Consider the following 17,533-nt stretch of genomic DNA (forward strand, 5'->3'; position numbering starts at 1 on the left):
TCCCAACCTCTATCCGAGGGCAGGCCCTCCCTCCCCTCTCTCTCTCTTTTTTTCCCTCCTTCCACCTGACAGGGACCATAAATAACCCTGGCTCCTGGTGTTCCCAGCTGAGAACAAAAAGTTATAAAGTTTGCCTGGAGCTCTCTGCCACTCCCTGCCGGGCCTCTGTTTTCTCCTGTTTTTCCTCTCTACCTGCGTTGGCCGTGTCTTTCTTCGGGTTGGAGAAGCGTCGCCTCCCCGTTAAGCCCAGTGGCTCGCTTGCTGCCTCTCCCTAGATTTCAGGCTGTCGGCTACCCGATTAGGCACCGGGCACTGGTATCAAATTACCGAAAGTCTACACTGGAGCAGTCCTCATATTTACATACAAATACGTCTGGGGCTCGCATTTATGTCACCATTCGGTTCTGCTAGAGGCTTGCCAGAGGAGTTGTTAATCCAATCAGAAGGAGTTTTAAAAGGATGTCTTCGGAGTGATCAAAAAGGATCTTGATCTCAATGAAATGTGGCCAGATTTGGGGGGGATTTTTTTTTTTTTTTCATCTGAAAAAAGATGTGTAATTCTTCAGTTGCTGGAGAGGAGACGAAGATGCTGAGAGGAACTTGGAGGTGGTGGTGAAGACCGTGGATCCAACCCAGGGATTGGTTTTTTGGGGGCTGATCTGGAGGTAGATTCTAAATCACTGTCTCAGGAATTCCTGGAAACATCAGGAAAACATTTGACCAGCCCAGCCTGGTGGAAATGGCTTTAACACAGAGTAAGAGCTTTCTTTAAGTTGTACTTGGTGTGTGCTGTTTTTGTTTCCTCCGTAGTGAATGTGCAAATAGCCCAGCTGTAAAGTAACTTAAAATAATCTCTTGGTTCTGGGTAGCTGTAGAAAACTGATCTGTTTAGTTTTTACACTTGCAAAAACGGTAGTTGATAATGTATTTTTAGACTTGATTGGTAGTTTAAAAGCTGAGCTCTTATGGTTTCCTGAGTTTAAATGAATGGAAATTATAAACGATGCTGAATGAAGGGCTGGAAAATAGAGCTGGAGTGGTGAAATTGCTTACCTTTGAGAAAACAGAAAACATACACGCCTCTGAAATCCTGTTCAGCCAGCCAGGCTCGTATCCAGTAGAACGAGAGTCGAGTCACAAAAAGGAGAAAAGAGTTTGCCTATTTGTGGAAGGAACTTTTCCACAGCCCATGCTACATTTTGTAAAGGATGGGAAATGTCCCAGAGGGCAAAAGGCATCTGGAAAACCTGCCCGGTCACTCCTGGAATGTGTTTTTTTTTTTTTCCGCGTGAGATCATGTTATGCCTGTGTAGCTAGTAAAAGTATTCTACGCACTTACTCGGTATAGATGGTCAAGAACAGTTTATTTCTTTCCAGCTGTTGAAGCCCCGATTTGATCTCTGTCGAGGGTAGAGCCACTTTCTGAGCAGGGTTCAAGCACCGGGGCAGCTGTACTGAGCTGTTCATTTGATAGATTTCGAAACAGTTCAATGTGGATGTGTTTCAAGGTTTCCCCAGTTGAGCAGTTCTAATTCAAATTAAATCACTTGCCAGTTATTTACATAACCCCAAGCTGAAATCCTGGTTGTGAGAAAACCATTTAAAATAAAGTTAGTTCTCTTCCCACAGAAAATTTCCAGAACAGGGAAGAAGAGGTGCCTCTTATTTTGCAATCCAGGTCCATTCAAACAAACTGCCCTCATCATGGTCAGGCCAGGAGAACTCGAGCTGACACAAGAGATGAACCTTTCTAGTCGGCTAGGGCTTGAGGCAGGGACAAGGAAGATAAGGAAATGTTTTAAAATTGGTGCCTAGTGCCAGGAGCTCTTTCTGCTGCTTAAATTCACTCTTGAAATGATGAACTAACCTCTGCCTCTACTTTCTCCTTCTAAAGGGCGGTTACAAATATTATCCAGGGGATGGGGAGGAAATAAACATGAGAAAATGGACGATTAGCTAATGACCAGGGAGCAGTTTTCTGCCCAAACAGGCACATTTTCAGAAACGAAGCTTCTGATTCAGGCTTGCTTTGTGCATCCGCAGGTGAAGATGCAATGACGGGAGACACGGACAAGTACCTCGGGCCACAAGACCTTAAGGAGCTGGGCGACGATTCTCTGCCTGCAGAGGGCTACATGGGCTTTAGTCTGGGGGCCCGTTCTGCCAGGTATTTCGCTGTTGCTCTTTACTCGCAGTCAATTTCAAACAACCATGATGTCATAAACTGAAACCATTTTCATTTTTCACATTATCCCCAAAAGTGCCCTTGGGGTAAGGATGTGAATTTGGTGAACTGTACACATGCTCTGCTATTTTCTTTTGTGGTTTTCAGTCTTTAATTTTATGTGAGTGAACGTGTTAATTGTTTGTTCCGTTTTTCCCTACCTGGCAGTCATGCTTCAAGCATAATATAGCAGAAGAGTTCCCTGACAGAATGAGGAGAACCAATCTGGGTCACATGTTTTAAAAATAAGTTTTGTCCTATAGTGAAAGAAAAATCCCATTTTCCCATAAGTAAGAAATATTTGTGTTGATTCTTCACTATACTCTTTTCATGACTGAAAGAACAATTTATGATTGCGACTTTGAAAGAGTGCATTCTTGGGAAAGAATACATATCGCTTATTGGAATTACCTAGCAACTGTTTGAGCATCTCTTCAAAAGCTCTGCTATTTGTTCGTTTACAAGGGACATGTTAAAGGTGAAACGGTGACTTAATCAGAAGTCAGAGGCAGGAATGGTGGCAAATTCAGTGCTGAAAACTGAAGCATAAAGCTTTTGTATGTGGAAAACCTTGGCTCCCACCTGACCTGGTTGAAAGGAACAGGACCTTGTCCAGAATTTGGAGACTTCTTTTCCCTGGTTGGATTAACAGCATGTGTGCTGACAGTCAAGTTATTTTTAAGCTAATAATTAAACCTTCTGAGTTAGAGCCCTGGGGACATTTTCCTATAGTTTAAAATTTTGTTGTGAAAAGTTTCGTTGTCTGATAGTAAATGGCACTTCCCACAAAGTAAACCTGGGAGTTTATTCTCAGTGTCGTTGATGCGGACAGTTTAGACTCAGAATTGATTTTTCTTTGAGTCAGTCTTTTTTTTTTTTCCTTAATAGAATTTGAAACCTCATGTAACTTAATAAACTTTTGACTTTATACATATATTTATAGAAGGCCTTAAAATCTTATTGCAGCAGGTGTCATTAATGACAAGAGGAAAATGAGTTTCTAGAAAGATGTCATATTTCAGTTAATCACAGATAACAAGTTACAACTGAAATGTGCAGAATCTTAAAGGACCTTAAGGAAAACTTCTGTTTAGAGACGTAATAGCTTTAGTAATCCAATAACTAGCTGATTCGCTTCCTCAGATAATACATAAAAGCCACATTTCATGACTCAGTCATTTGTGTGTAGGGAATTGTAGCAGCTGACCTCCAGTGAGAGATGAAACCAGAATATTGTCTCTTATAAACTTTCCACAAGGCAGTTCTGAGGCTTTCATACTTCTAGTTTGGATTGCACCATTCCTCTTTGTTGCTATTATATGTAACTCATTTTTTGACATTGGCAACTGATGTTATGCTCAGAGGCAAATTTTAAAAAATCTCCAAAGCTGATGTGTTTTTTAAAGTACTGTTAGCGTATTACCAAGTATAATATTCTGAGTGTAACATTTAAAAAGGAATACATTAAATGTGTAACTCATCCAACCATAACATTTTTTTTTCTTTTTTCCTGTCTGATTTTTTTTTTTTTTTTTTTGCTTTCTACTTCTCCTGTTTTTTCTAAAAATACTTAAAAATAGTCCCAAGATCAGGTAAGAAGATATGGAGCTTTGATGGTGCTTCCCTGCCTTCCCAGCTCATTTTCTCGCCTTTGTTTTCTCGGCATTTTGTGCTGTGCTGTGGTGCTGTGTGCTTTTCCTGTTTTTATTTCTCCGCTCAGCTTTAGAAAATCAGTTTTGTGATTTGGGAAAACAAGCAGGTAGCTAAATGTGTAATAAATAATGTAACTTATGCAAAGTTAACTGAATACATGAGGAATTTTATTCCCCTTAACATAAAAGTTGTGTAGTGCATGAAGTAACTGGAGAGATTGCCCTAGGTTTATAGGCAGAGTCTTGACTGGAAGGACTGTTTGCTGAGTGCTGTTATCTTTGAATTGTGCTGGGTACATTAAGATAACTTCAGAATTCTGAGGCATGTGTTTTTCTAACACTTCCTCTGCTTAACACTTAGGGTATACCGATGGCTACAGATAATATCCTTGACCTCAGTGAAAAACAATGTAATGCTTTCCAGACCCCCATGCAAATAATCTCTCATTTAAGTAGCTGAAAGCACTTCGATGTGTTAAGGATTCACACAGAAGCTTGACGCCTTTAATGGGCTCTCCATCTACCTAATGTAAGTCGGTCAGGAGTAGGAATTCTGTCCAGTGAAGACATCTTTAGACGTTTCCACTGATGGTTCCCAATTCTAGGCTCTGCTCGTTCATTCACTCTCCTACAGTAGTTGAAAGAAAGAAGATTTTGTTTTTTTTTTTAAATGAATACATCTTAGAGATGTTTAAGGACTCAACTTAAAATTAATATGTAAACATTAAAAAAAACTTTTAAGTATTTGTTCACATGTGCAATAAAACCATTTCGCATACCACCAATATTAATATCTGCCTTGGGAACCATAATTGAGAGAAATTAATATCTGTACTGAACAGTGCAGATTGAGGTACATGTCCATCCCTCTGTTGGAAAAGAAAGTTCTGTTGGATAGTGTCGAGTTAGAAAGTAGAAAGACAATTCCTGCTTTTAGGAAGCTTATATTGCATCTGAGAGAAGGCATGGGGCTAGAAACAGGAAAACAACAAAAGTTTGTAATAAAAACAGGGGGAAAAAAAAGTGATGGGTCGTGATTGGGCACTGGAGGCCCGACTATATAAGAGGTCAGAGGCACATGGCTTACTAAGTAAGCTCTAGGCAAGGATAATGCTCACTTTCTTTTTTTCCTTTTATATCCAATTTCTAATATTGTGTCCTGCCCATAATAGTCACTTAGTAAGTGTCTGCTCGAAACACTTAATAACGACTCTGTAGAATGATGTCTGTTTTAGAGAAAGTAAGGCTCTCATCCTAGGAGCACGTACCGAGCCATTTGTGTAGACACTTGGAATAAAGCCTATCATTCAGGGGCCTCTGTATCTTGATATAAAAATACCCCCTTTGGGATAGTCTGTAGTACACCCAAAATATATCCATATATGCCTTCAGTATTCTGTGCTTGCACAATATTTTGTGCAAACACAGAATCATTTCTTAGGTATGTCCCCTTTGCTCTTTTCTCTGACAAGCACAGACGAAGCAGGGCTGAGGCCAAAGTCTGACCAACGTTGCTGGTAAAGTTTCAAGCAGCCACGTTTGGATTCAGACACTTTACTACTCCCTAGGCGAGGCCAACTTGCCTCCACACCAGGCTCTTGTCCTCCACACCAGGAAAGATGACACCAAAACCAAAGGGGCTGTATGCCTACACATTAGCTGTGAGCTTCCCCATCGCCGAGGAGCCCGTTCCAGAAGGCCGGCTCAGCAGTCTCGTATTCTGCAGCTGTCTTCCAAGGACGATGAGACAGGAAGCCTCAGACCGCTTTCAAAACAGGAGTCAATGAGAAGCCACCTCATGACCACCTACCTGGTAGGGAGGCAAGGGGCCCTGAAGCAGCTTCTCACAAGACTCCATGCTCTGTGCTCCTGAAGGATCACCAGGGTTCTGCCAGTGCTTATATGAGCTGCCACTCCAGTCTGCCTGGATATTATGTAGCTATATGTAGATACATGGATATATGTAGAGTTACTAGGATCCCTTACTCTATTGGTTTCTTTTTTTTTAATCAAAATATAACTGACAAGTAAATATTATATTAATTTCAGGTACATGACATAGTGGTTCCACATTTGTATATACTGCAAACCAAGCACCATAACAGGTCTAGTTAACACCCATCACCACACAGAGTTACGCTTTTTTTTTTTTTAGGATGACAAATTTTAAGGTCTCACTTAGCAACTTTCAAAAATGCGAAACAGTGTTATAAACTATAGTCAGCATGCTGTACATTAAGTCCTCAGGTCTTATTCATTTTATAACTGGAAGTTTATACCTTTTGACCACCTTCACCCATGTTGCCCATCCCCCAAGCCTTCGTGATATGAGTTTAGAGGTCAAGGTGCTAAGTGGCACTTTAGGACATCAGGAGTCCTGCACTCTGGGAAGTTCAGAGACTGCATAGAATTTTGAGAAAGACTAAGAAGGAGGAGAGCAGAAGGAGCAAAGCTAAAAAGAGTACAGTAAGAGAAGGCAAGATAATCGTGTATGGAATTTGAATTTTTCACAGCCAGAAAGATGGCAACAAAGATCATGTCAGGATAACACTTTTGTTTCTTCATGTTTTCCATGAGAAGCAATTGCAAACCAGAGCTCTTAGTAGGTTAAGCCTGCATCTAGTTCCCAAATTCTTATTAACAGATGCATTTATAGCAACATAATTCCACTAAATAGTGTGAGACAGACGAACATGGACCAGAAAGAGAGAAGGCTCTCAAAGAAGATTTTAACAAACAAAAAATCTCTCCAGCTATCAAATTACCTAGAGTCATCCGGTTCTCCTGAATTGTCATGTTGGTTCAATTGTCACAGAGAAACATCCAAAGTCTTCCTATATTTCATCTTCTCACAGACTGAATACCAGACAGCCTAATTTTAACCAAAACCTGATCATGAGGTTATCTAAGCTTAAAAAATTTCCTCAAGTATAAGGAAGTTTATTTTTGACCATGTCTTTTCAAGAACGATTTTGGTTGATATTTTGAGCCATCTTGCCTGTTCGGAAAGTTGCATGCATTAATATTCTTTTACCCATCTCATCATCATCTCCCCCTCTTGAATGGTTAACTGTAACTACAACAGCCTCCGCTCCTTCAGCTCGGATAGGTCTTACACCTTGAACCGAAGCTCCTACGCCCGGGACAGCATGATGATTGAGGAACTACTGGTGCCATCCAAAGAGCAGGTATGTGTTCTTTCTCAAACCTTCTTTCAGTGTTAAGCTTTCATTTTTTATGACTGAATTACACTCTTTGTCGCATGACAGAAACTCTATTTCTGCAAGTTTGATTTTGCCTTTGTAAGTCTTCCTATACTGTCAGTTAAAGAAAAAGTCAGGGATTTCCCTGGCGGTGCAGTAGTTGAGACTCCACACTTCCACTGCAGGGGCACAGGTTCAATCCCTGGTTGGGGAACCAGGATCATACATGCCACAGTGTGTGGCCAAAAAAAAGAAGGAAAAAAAAAATCAGTTGTACCATAAATTGAAATATCCCTCTCTCCTGCAGATCAGTCTCTCAGATCCCACAGAGAGGAATTTAAAGAAGTCCTAGGAAAAGCATGGACACCTTTCTCATTTCTTAGTCAAGTCTTTCAGTTTTTTAAAAAAGAGAGTTAATAATAGTGAAAGTGAAGTCGCTCAGTCGTGTCCGACTCTTTGCAACCCAGTGGACTGTAGCCTACCAGGCTCTTCTGTCCATGGAATTTTCCAGGCAATAGTACTGGAGCGGATTGCCATTTCCTTCTCCAGGGGATCTTCCCAACCCAGGGATTGAACCCAGGTCTCCCGCATTGTAGAGAGACGCTTTACCATCTGAGCCAATAATAACTGGTAGCTAAAGTTGCTGACATTATCCACACGAATGCTTGATTCTGCTCAACAGTGTATGGGTGTTGGAATTTGCTGAAATTGTTTTTAGGAAGTCATAGGTTAGATTGGGCCCATAGATGTTTTTGGCCCATTAGCTCCAAAGCTGCCTGGGATGGGCTTTCTCAGGATGTGCTAGTATTCTGCTTTCTGCTAGAATCTTTGTTTGGTTAATCTGGTATTTATGCAATGCCTTCTTTCCAATAACTGTGGCTCAATAGATACTGGTTTATTGTAGGAAGTCCTAGTAACAGAATCTTGCTTCCTATGGGCTCAGGATGGATCATTAGTCTAGATACATACACATAATACCTGGTTTTAAATGTGCAGTCAGGAGCTGGTGATGGATGAAACTGTTTGGACCATAAAACTAACTTTGAAGGTGGCCTATAATAGTTAAACAATGCACATGGTGAAATTATGCTGGATTTACTGATTCACTACATAATAAAGGTGAATTGGGGCAGATGAATAAGTAATAGACATTTATCATCACCAAGTTAGGTACCACACTTTGGTGGGGGAGGAGGTCCCACCTGTCTGGAGATGCTGACTTCCAGAAACAGATGTACATGGTACTTCACAAGGTCCACAGTACATATTTTTTAAAGCTTTTTTAAAATAGTTCTTTCTTTCTTTCTTTGTTTTTGGTTGTGCTGGGTCAGCGTTGATGTGTGGGCTTTTCTCGGGTTGCAGTGAGTGGGGGCTGATCTCTAGTTGCCATACACAGGCTTCTCGTTGCAGTGACTCCTCTTGTTGAGGACCATCGGCTCCAGGATGCGTGGGCTTCAGTAGTTGTGGTTCTTACCTGCTCACAGCATGCTCCGGGATCTTCCTGGCTCAAGGATCAAACTCATGTCTCCTGCATTGGCAGGCAGAATCTTTACCACTGAGCCACCAGGGAAGCCCCCACAACGTATTTTAACACTTTTATACTCTCTAGAAGTATAGCAAGCAGGCCTTACAAAGATGACTACAATGGCTATTCAGTGTTCGGTCAAACAAAACACCGTTTGTAGAATGATTATAGGAGCATGCCATAATTGAAGTGGGTGTCAGCACAGAGAAGGCACTTATCTCAAATAATGAAGCTAAGCTCTTAGGCGTAAAGTGTAGCCTAGGTTGTGGTTTTCTGAAGAACTTTATGCTTGGGTGGCTATGGTCATTCTCCTAGTTGGGTGATTCTGATCTCTTTATGTTCCCAGTTGAAATGCAATATTATTTCATTCACCATCACCTCCACCACCCCCATGACCCCATCCCCACGACCATCACCTCCACCCCCGTAACCGCATCCCCACCACCATCACCTCCACCACCCCCATGACCCCATCCCCACGACCATCACCTCCACCCCCGTAACCGCATCCCCACCACCATCACCTCCACCACCCCCATGACCCCATCCCCACCACCATCACCTCCACCACCCCCATGACCCCATCCCCACCACCATCACCTCCACACCCATGACCCCATCCCCACCACCATCACCTCCACCACCGTGACCACCCCTTTTACCACCATAGTTATCAGTCTCAGTTTCTGCCTGTCAGCCTTAAGGAAAATGCAAATGTTTGCAATGCTACAAGCCTACAAACAAGCTTCTGAGGGTTCTCACACCACTGCCTGCTAACTACTACCAAGATCTTCTTAATCAGGTAGCAGGGTGGGGCAGCATTTACTCAGAATGAAGGATTTGTGAAAAAGAAACGAACTTTTGAGGTGAAGCTGGTGTTCTTTTGGACTTCCCGTGTGGCTCAGACGGTAAAGCGTCTGTCTACAATGCAGGAGACCTGGGTTCGATCCCTGGGTCGGGAAGATCCCCGGAGAAGGAAATGGCAATCCGCTCTAGTACTATTGCCTGGAAAATCCCATGGGCAGAGGAGCCTGGTGGGCTACAGTCCACGGGGTCGCAGAGAGTCGGACACGACTGAGCGACGTTCCTGTTCCTGTTCCTGTTGCTGGTGTTCTTTCGTATGGTTTGTTGCTGCTCCAGTTTCAACAACACCTCTGTGGACATCACAAACCTCCCTGTAGACCAGTCAGAAGAAAGGGGAGCTTAGGATACCTTCACATTGTTACTAATAATTATTAAGTTGCTAACCACAGAAGCAGATAGTTGCTTTCTTTAATGGCAACAGAGAATCTGTGGTCTGACAAGCATTTCTCATGGGACTGGCATGTTTAATAAACACATCACATGACTCCAGGATAAATTTACTGGAGACTTGGAAAAAAGATACAAATGGCATAAAGACATTTTAGGGTCAGTTGGTGGCATTTGAAAACATACTGGCTATACTATTAGGAAATTATTGTTCATTTTCCTAGCAGTGATAATAGTATTGAAGCTATACAGGGGAATATCTCTCTTCCAGGGGTATGCATGTTGAAATTTTAAATAATGAAGTAATCTTTAAGTCTGCTATTGATTTTCAAATGGTTCAGCCAAAAGTGTATATGCATGAAGAGAGAGAAGAAAATCAAATATGACAAAATGCTCACTGTTGAATGTAGGTTGAGTGTCTGTAAGTATTACTTATATAGCTTTTTCAACTTTTTTATTTGTATAAAATAAAATGAGAATTTGGAGAAAAGGGGAGGACAAATTCTGAAAGAGGTATAGCAACTTATTTAGTCCCTAATGTTTCATTTATTACAGAAGAGAAAAAAAAGACTTAATTCCTCAAAAGACAGGCTTTGTTTCTGAGGAAAGAGTCTAGTTACACTGGGCACGATTCATGAGAAGCATTTACTTCAGAAGTGCATTTAAATACTTTGTTAGAATTAAGTGACAAAAAATATTAATTTATGTCTATCATGTCTCAAAATCTGCATATGTAAAATTTTAAAATGGAGTTTCTCCACGGTGTTGATTTTGTCTGAAAGCATGCAAGAAATCTTAAATATTTATAATTCCTAAAGCAGTGATATACGATTTAGTGTCAGATTTAAAACTGCCCTATCATTGCCCAGTTAAAATTGCTTTGACAAGTAAAGGTGAAAAATGAATAAAAATTAACTCACCATGAATTTCTTGTTGTTGTTTTGTTTTTTTTTTTTGCAATGGTAGAGCTCATCCATACAAGCACAGCTACCTCTTTATTATCCGGCTGTTGATTAATCAGTTTGCACATTAACCACAGTTAAGTGGAGTTGAGACCCAGGATGGTTAACACAGACCTGCCACCCCAGGTTCCTGAAAACCTGTGCAGATTTGAGGGCAGGTGTGGAGGCCAGAGCTGAGGAGCAGAGTTGGGAGAAGGAAGCCATCCCCATCCCCTGCTGGGTCTTAGTCACGATTAGTCCATAAACCACTTAATCCCCTTATGGATATCAAGGGTGGACTCTTCTGTACTGTAATACTGGGTTATCCAGCAACTCTACATTCCTTTACCGTCCCTTCACTTTGCAATCAAGAGTCACAGGTAGTGGTGGCCTAAATGGGAAGGAAATCCAAAAAGAGAAGGGATTAGGTAAACCCATAGCTGATTCATTTTGCTGTCAGCAGAAACTAACACAACACTGTAGAGCAACTATGCTCTAATAAAAATTAATTTAAAAAGAAAAATAAAAGAAATTCAGAAAGATGAAGAAACTGAGGTACAAGCAGCTGAAGTAACTCACCGCAGGGGACACGGCTGATGAATGGCAGAGTCAGTAGCCATAGGGCCCTGTGTTGCCTTCTTTTTGCCTTCTTTATTTAAAGGAAGTTTTATTGAAGTCTAGAAGGCAATGGCAACCCACTCCAGGCCTCTTGCGTGGAAAATCCCATGGATGGAGGAGCCTGGTGGGCCGCAGTCCATGGGGTCTCGAAGAATCAGACACGGCTGAGCGACTTCATTTTCACTTTTATGCATTGGAGAAAGAAATGGCAACCCACTGCAGTGTTCTTGCCTGGAGAATCCCAGGGACGGCAGAGCCTGGTGGGTTGCTGTCTATGGGGTCGCACAGAGTCGGACAGGACTGAAGCGCCTTAGCAGCAGCAGCAGTTGGTTTACAGTGTTGCTTTAATTTCTTCTGTACAGCAGAGTGACTTGAACATACATACATATTTAACACTACTCCACGCTCAGTCTGCACTGCTCCATGTGGGAAGGGAGTCAGCTAAGACCATTATACTCTGCCCTCCAGGATCTCAGACTTGTTAGTATTCTTAACATGGGTGTGGTGCCATCCTCTGCATTCGCTTTTTTTTTTTTTTTTTTGGCGTGCAAGATTATATTTAGACACATGTTCTTTATTATGCTTGTTTCTAATTCTAGTAATAAGTTCTTATTGAATGTGCTTTAAAAGGAACTGACAACATTTCCAGTTTCTATTCAGCAACAAGTTATGAAAATTATGAAGAAAGTGATTATACTAAAAATTAGGGCATAGAAGGTGTCATTAAAGGAATGGAAATAGTTGACCTTTACATAGATATGAAGCAGAAAGTAATAGTGGTCTAAAAATATTGTGCAGGCTACCCAGTTAATTACACTTCCTTTGAATGACCCTAAAAGTTGTTGCAATGTGTACTGTAGGCAGAAACATTTAAATCAGTATGATTTCTGGTAGTTATTCAAAGATGGAATAAGAGCAGAAAGCACTTAGAATTCCCAGCCCACTCTCTTGAGGTGGCGGTGACCGCATCTGATGCTCCTACACCTGTACCTTAACTCATACGTGCTGTGTGCTCTCACTTCAGTCGTGTTCGACTCTTTACGATCCTATCGACTGCCAGGCTCCTCTGTCCATGGAATTCTCCAGGCGAAAATACTGCAGTGGGTGGCCATGCCCTCCTGCAGGGTATCTTCCTAATCCGGGGATCAAACCCGCGTCTCTTATGTCTCCTGCATTGGCAGATGGTTTCTTTACCACTAGCGCCACCTGGTGTCATTTAGAAGGGGCTGAATTCCTCCCTCTCCTCTCCTCCAAGGATGGGCCTCCATTCTGGCTATTCAGAGGATCCCTTGTCCTGGATTACAAAGACTACATCAGGGTGAAATATAAAATCCCAGCCGGTCTAATGAGAGTTTGTGCAGCCTTTGGGGTTGCTAAACTGAAAGGTGATATAAACCCAAAGAGGGCTAGAGATGGAGCATGAAGATGAACCATTCCTACCTCTTTTGGGCAGTAGCTAGACCCAGTCATGCCTGATGTTGCACCACCCAGACTTTCCCATTATATAAACCAGTACATTAATCTCAGTCTGCCCCCACCCCCTGAGGTTTTAAGCCAGTTTAATTTGGGCTTCTGTCCTCACTAATGTGCTAGCTATTCAGTTCAGTTCAGTCGCTCAGTTGTGCCTGACTATTTGTGACCCCATTGCAGCATGCCAGGCTTCCCTGTCCATCACCAACTCCCAGAGCTTGCTCAAACCCATGTCCATCTTGTCCGTGATGCCATCCAGCCATCTCATCCTCTGTCATCCCCTTCTCTTCTTGCCTTCAATTTTCCCAGCATCAGGGTCTTTTCCAGTGAGTCAGTTCTTTGCATCAGGTGGCCAAAGTATTGGAGTTTCAGCTTCAGCATTAGTCTTTCCAAAGAATATTCAGGACTGATTTCCTTTAGGATGGACTAGTTGGCAGTCCAAGGGACTCTCAGGAGTCTTCTCCAACACCACAGTTCAAAAGCATCAATTCTTCGCCACTCAGCTTTCTTTATAGTCCAATTCTCACATCCATACATGACTATGAGAAAAACCATAGCTTTGACTAGACGGGACCTTTGTTGGTAAAGTAATGTCTCTGCTTTTTAACATGCTATCTGGGTTAGTCATAGCTTTTCTTTCAAGGAGCAAGCATCTTTTAATTTCATGGCTGCAATCACCATCTGCAGTGATTTTGGAGCCCAAGAAAATAAAATCTCTTCCTGTTTCCATTGTTTCCCCATCTATTTGCCATGAAGTGATGAGACTGAATGCCATGATCTTAGTTTTCTGAATGTTGAGTTTTAAGCCAACTTTTTCACTCTCCTCTTTCCACTTTCATCAAGAGGCTCTTTTAGTTCCTCTTCACTTTCTGCCATAAGGGTGGTGTCATCTGCACATCTGAGGTTATTGATATTTCTCCCAGCAATCTTGATTCCAGCTTGTGCTTCCTCCAGCCCAGCATTTCGCATGATGTACTCTGCATAGAATTTAAATAAGCAGGGTGATAATATACAGCCTTGACATACCCCTTTCCCAGTTTGGAACCAGTCTGATGTTCCATGTCCGGTTCTAACTGTGGCTTCTTGACCTGCATACAGATTTCTCAGGAGGCAGGTAAAGTGGTCTGCTATTTCCATCCCTTGAAGAATTTTCCTGTTTGCTGTGATCTACACAGTGAAAGGCTTTGGCATAATCAATAAAGCAAAAATAGATGTTTTTCTGGAATGCTGAATGCTGGCTATTGGTAATGGTCAAATCTGGCCTGAACAACCACCTATCAAGGGCAACGTAGAAAGTCTTCTAGCACTTCAAAGTGCAGGTCAAACTTGAGATTATGTTAGTTTATGCCTTCTTTCCAGGAATAAATCTAATTTTAACTAAATAAAAAGAAAATGAGGGAACTCCTTGGCAGTCCAGTGGTTAGGATTTTGTGCTTCCACTTCTGGGGGTCCAGATTTGATCCCTAGTTAGGAAACCAAAATTCTACAAGCTGCTCAGCAAGGTCAAAAAATAGAGAAAGGCATTCTTTGCCAGTTGACCTCTAGCAAAACCTTTCATTTCCCTTTGGTTCTGGTGACACAGATGCCAGGCATCTGTTGTTGTTGTTTAGGCACTAAGTCGTGTCCAACTCTTTGCAACCCCATGGACTGCAGGATACCAGGCTTCCCTGGCCTTCACTATCTCCCAGAGTTTGAGCAAACTCATGTCCATTGAGTTGGTGATGCCATCCAACCATCTCATCCTTTGTTGCCCCCTTCTCCTCCTGCCCTCAATCCTTCACAGCATCAGGGTCTTTTCCAATAGACCTTTTCCAGAGAGTCGTTTCTTTGCATCAGGTGGCCAAAGTATTGGAGTTTCAGCTTCAGCATCAGTCTTTCCAATGAGTATTCAGGGTTAATTTCCTTTAGGATTGACTGGTTTGATCTCCTTGCTGTCCAAGGGACTCTCAAAAGTCTTCTCCAGCATCACAATTCAAAAGCATCAATTCTTCAGCACTCAGCCTTCTTTATGGTCCAACTCTCACATCTCTATAGGACTACTGGAAAAACCATAGCTTTGACTATAAGGACCTTTGTCGGCAAAGTGATATCTGTGCTTTTTAATATGCTGTCTAGTTTTGTCATAGCTTTTCTGCCAAAGCGTCTTTTAATTTCATGGCTGCGGTCACAGTCTGCAGTGATTCTGAAGCCCTCCCCAAAATAAAATCTGTCACTGTTTCCACTTTTTCCCCATCTAATTGCCATGAGGAAATGGGACCAAATGCCATGATCTTAGTTTTTTGAATGCTGAGTTTTAAGCCAGCTTTTTCACTCTCCTCTTTCACGGTCATCAAGAGGCTCTTTAGTTCCTCTTGGCTTTCTGCCTTTAGAGTGGTAAGATCTGCATATCTGAGGTTGTAGACGTGCATCTACAGAAAGAGAAAAATGGGGCAGCTGCAGGGTCCTCTCCGTCTCCAATTAGGTTGCTCTCATCTTTCAGACTTCCTTCTTCAGACCTGATTTGCCCACAATCTTTGTGTCCAAGGGGGCTAGTAGCAGGGCTTCTGACGGTGACCGGTTTAGAAGGTGTAACTACACCAATATGCAAACAGTTATCCTCGCTGTTGGGTCCTTGTGAAGATCATTCTTCAGTCAGTGCTGGAGGCCTCCAGTAGCCTCCCCGTACCTGGAGGCAGTTGTCACACTGTGGACACGCCCTAACTCTCCTCATTTATTTCCCCGCCTAGGATTCCAGATCCTTTGAGCTAGACTTGGTCTTCTGTTTGGCTGAGGATGGTCTCCTGTATCCTTAGCTATATACTGTGTTGTGTACAACTTGATGTATTCGCCAGGAACGTGCAAATTGGAGAGTTCTTCGGGAGAAATTCACATTTATTTGTTTAAGACCTACGCCCTTTCCATGATCTCAGTAATAGAAAGGGAGAAAAATGCCCAACCCAAAAGGCTGGTTATGCTAATAATATTTCCCACTGTCCTTGCCAACCCCATCCTACTCCGTGCCTGCCCACTCCCTCCTCCATCAGCAGATTAATTTTCCTGTTTCTTGCCTTTAAGCTAATTTCTAAAGGGCTCTCACAAATGTACCTGGTGGCAGAAGGTCACCAGCCTGGGATTAAAACTTTGTTAGGGATAGTCCTTGAAAGATAAGCGCCTTCAACTAGGGGCATTAAATGTGCTGCTTTTTCCCTTCAAAGTGCTTTGCCAGCATTACTCAGGTGGTCCACTCAGCACCTCTCACAGATTGGTCAACAAGATTACAGATTTTTTTTTTTTTTAAGGTGGAGAGTTTGGTGTTGTAATTTAAGGTAGTTCATTTAGACGTCTTGAGCCGGATGTTGATATATTAACATTCTCAGCTTCTGTGCTGACCTTGACTTCACCTTCTCTTGTTAAAGTGGTTGCTAAATTTTCTTTAAATCAATCTGATTTGGAAATCCTTAGAATGCAACTTCATTTTGGTTTGTATTCGAGTCTCAAATAAGTCTTATGGGTAATAAGATTTCTAGAAAAGAAATGCTTTAGAAAAAAAACCGGTTTACTAAGCTCTTAATTTTTATTTTTCTGCTTGAATCAGCTTTTCTTTTATGGAATCCATTTATAAGGTGTACATGATGTTTTGAAATATATCTGCATTGTGAAATGATGTCCATGGTCAAGCTAATTAACACATCCATCACCTCCCATAATTATCATTTTTTGCTGTGTGGTGAGAACACTGGAGATCTACTCTCTTAGCAAATTTCAAGTGTTTGATACGTTTTTATTCATTGCAGTCATTGTGCTGTGCTTCAGGTTTCCAGAATTTATTCATCTTGTAACTGAAAGTTTGTTCCCTTTGATCAATATCTCCTCTTTTCGTCCACCGCCCCCCACCCCAGCCTTCGGTAACCACCACTCTAGCCTCTGTTACTGTGAATTAGACTTGTTTTAAGATGGAATCCATTTCTTTCTGTTTTAAAAAAATACATATCTCCCCTCTCTTTTGGATTTCCCTTCTCATCTGAGTCACGGCAGAGCACTAAGTAGAGCTCCGTGTGCCGTGCGCTAGGTTCTCGTTAGTCACCCATTTTATGCATAGTAACGTATGTACGCCAGTCCCCATCTCCCAGTTCACCCCTTTCCCCCTTGGTATCCATTCATTTGTTTTCTGCATCTCCGTCTCTATTTCTCCTTTGCAAGTAAGATAATCGGTACCGTTTCTCTAGATTGCAAACATATGCATTACTATACAATATTTGTTTTCTCTTTCTGATTTACTGTCTGTGTGATGACTGTCTTACTGATGACTGTCTGTGTGACAGTCTCTAGGTCCATGCACCTCTCTGTGAATGGCACAATTTCACTCCTTTTTATGGCTAAGCAGTATCCCACTGTGCCACAGTCTTCTATATCCATTTCTTTAAGAGATATTTCCGAGTAGTTGTGGTAGATGTCCAAATAGACCTACTGTGTATTTCAGCAGTTTTCCATTTCATTCAGTATCTGCCACAGGTCACAATAATTACAATAATCAGGGCAGCACCTACCATTCCTTTTATTAAATGTGTCACCTAATTCCATGTATTCAGCCGCCTTATGGACTAAGTATTATCGTTTCTGCATCACAGACAAAGAGCCTGGGGCTGAAAGGAGTGTTTTACTTGCCCATT

The 17,533-nt window shown here is 41.9% G+C and overlaps 1 protein-coding gene across 2 annotated transcripts in view; it reads left to right on the forward strand.

Moving 5' to 3' along the window:
* The window catches only part of ANK3 (ankyrin 3), a 750,492-nt gene that overhangs the window by 631,788 nt on the left and 101,171 nt on the right, over positions 1–17,533 (forward strand). For both annotated transcript variants that reach the window (XM_018042183.1, XM_018042184.1), the window contains 3 exons: positions 2,044–2,167; positions 3,805–3,816; positions 6,962–7,064. In XM_018042183.1, coding sequence (XP_017897672.1) covers positions 2,044–2,167; positions 3,805–3,816; positions 6,962–7,064 — 239 coding nt within the window. The remainder of the gene's footprint in view (positions 1–2,043; positions 2,168–3,804; positions 3,817–6,961; positions 7,065–17,533) is intronic.

The sequence above is a fragment of the Capra hircus genome, chromosome 28 (genome assembly GCF_001704415.2).
Source record: "Capra hircus breed San Clemente chromosome 28, ASM170441v1, whole genome shotgun sequence".
Classification (NCBI taxonomy): Eukaryota; Metazoa; Chordata; class Mammalia; order Artiodactyla; family Bovidae; genus Capra; species Capra hircus.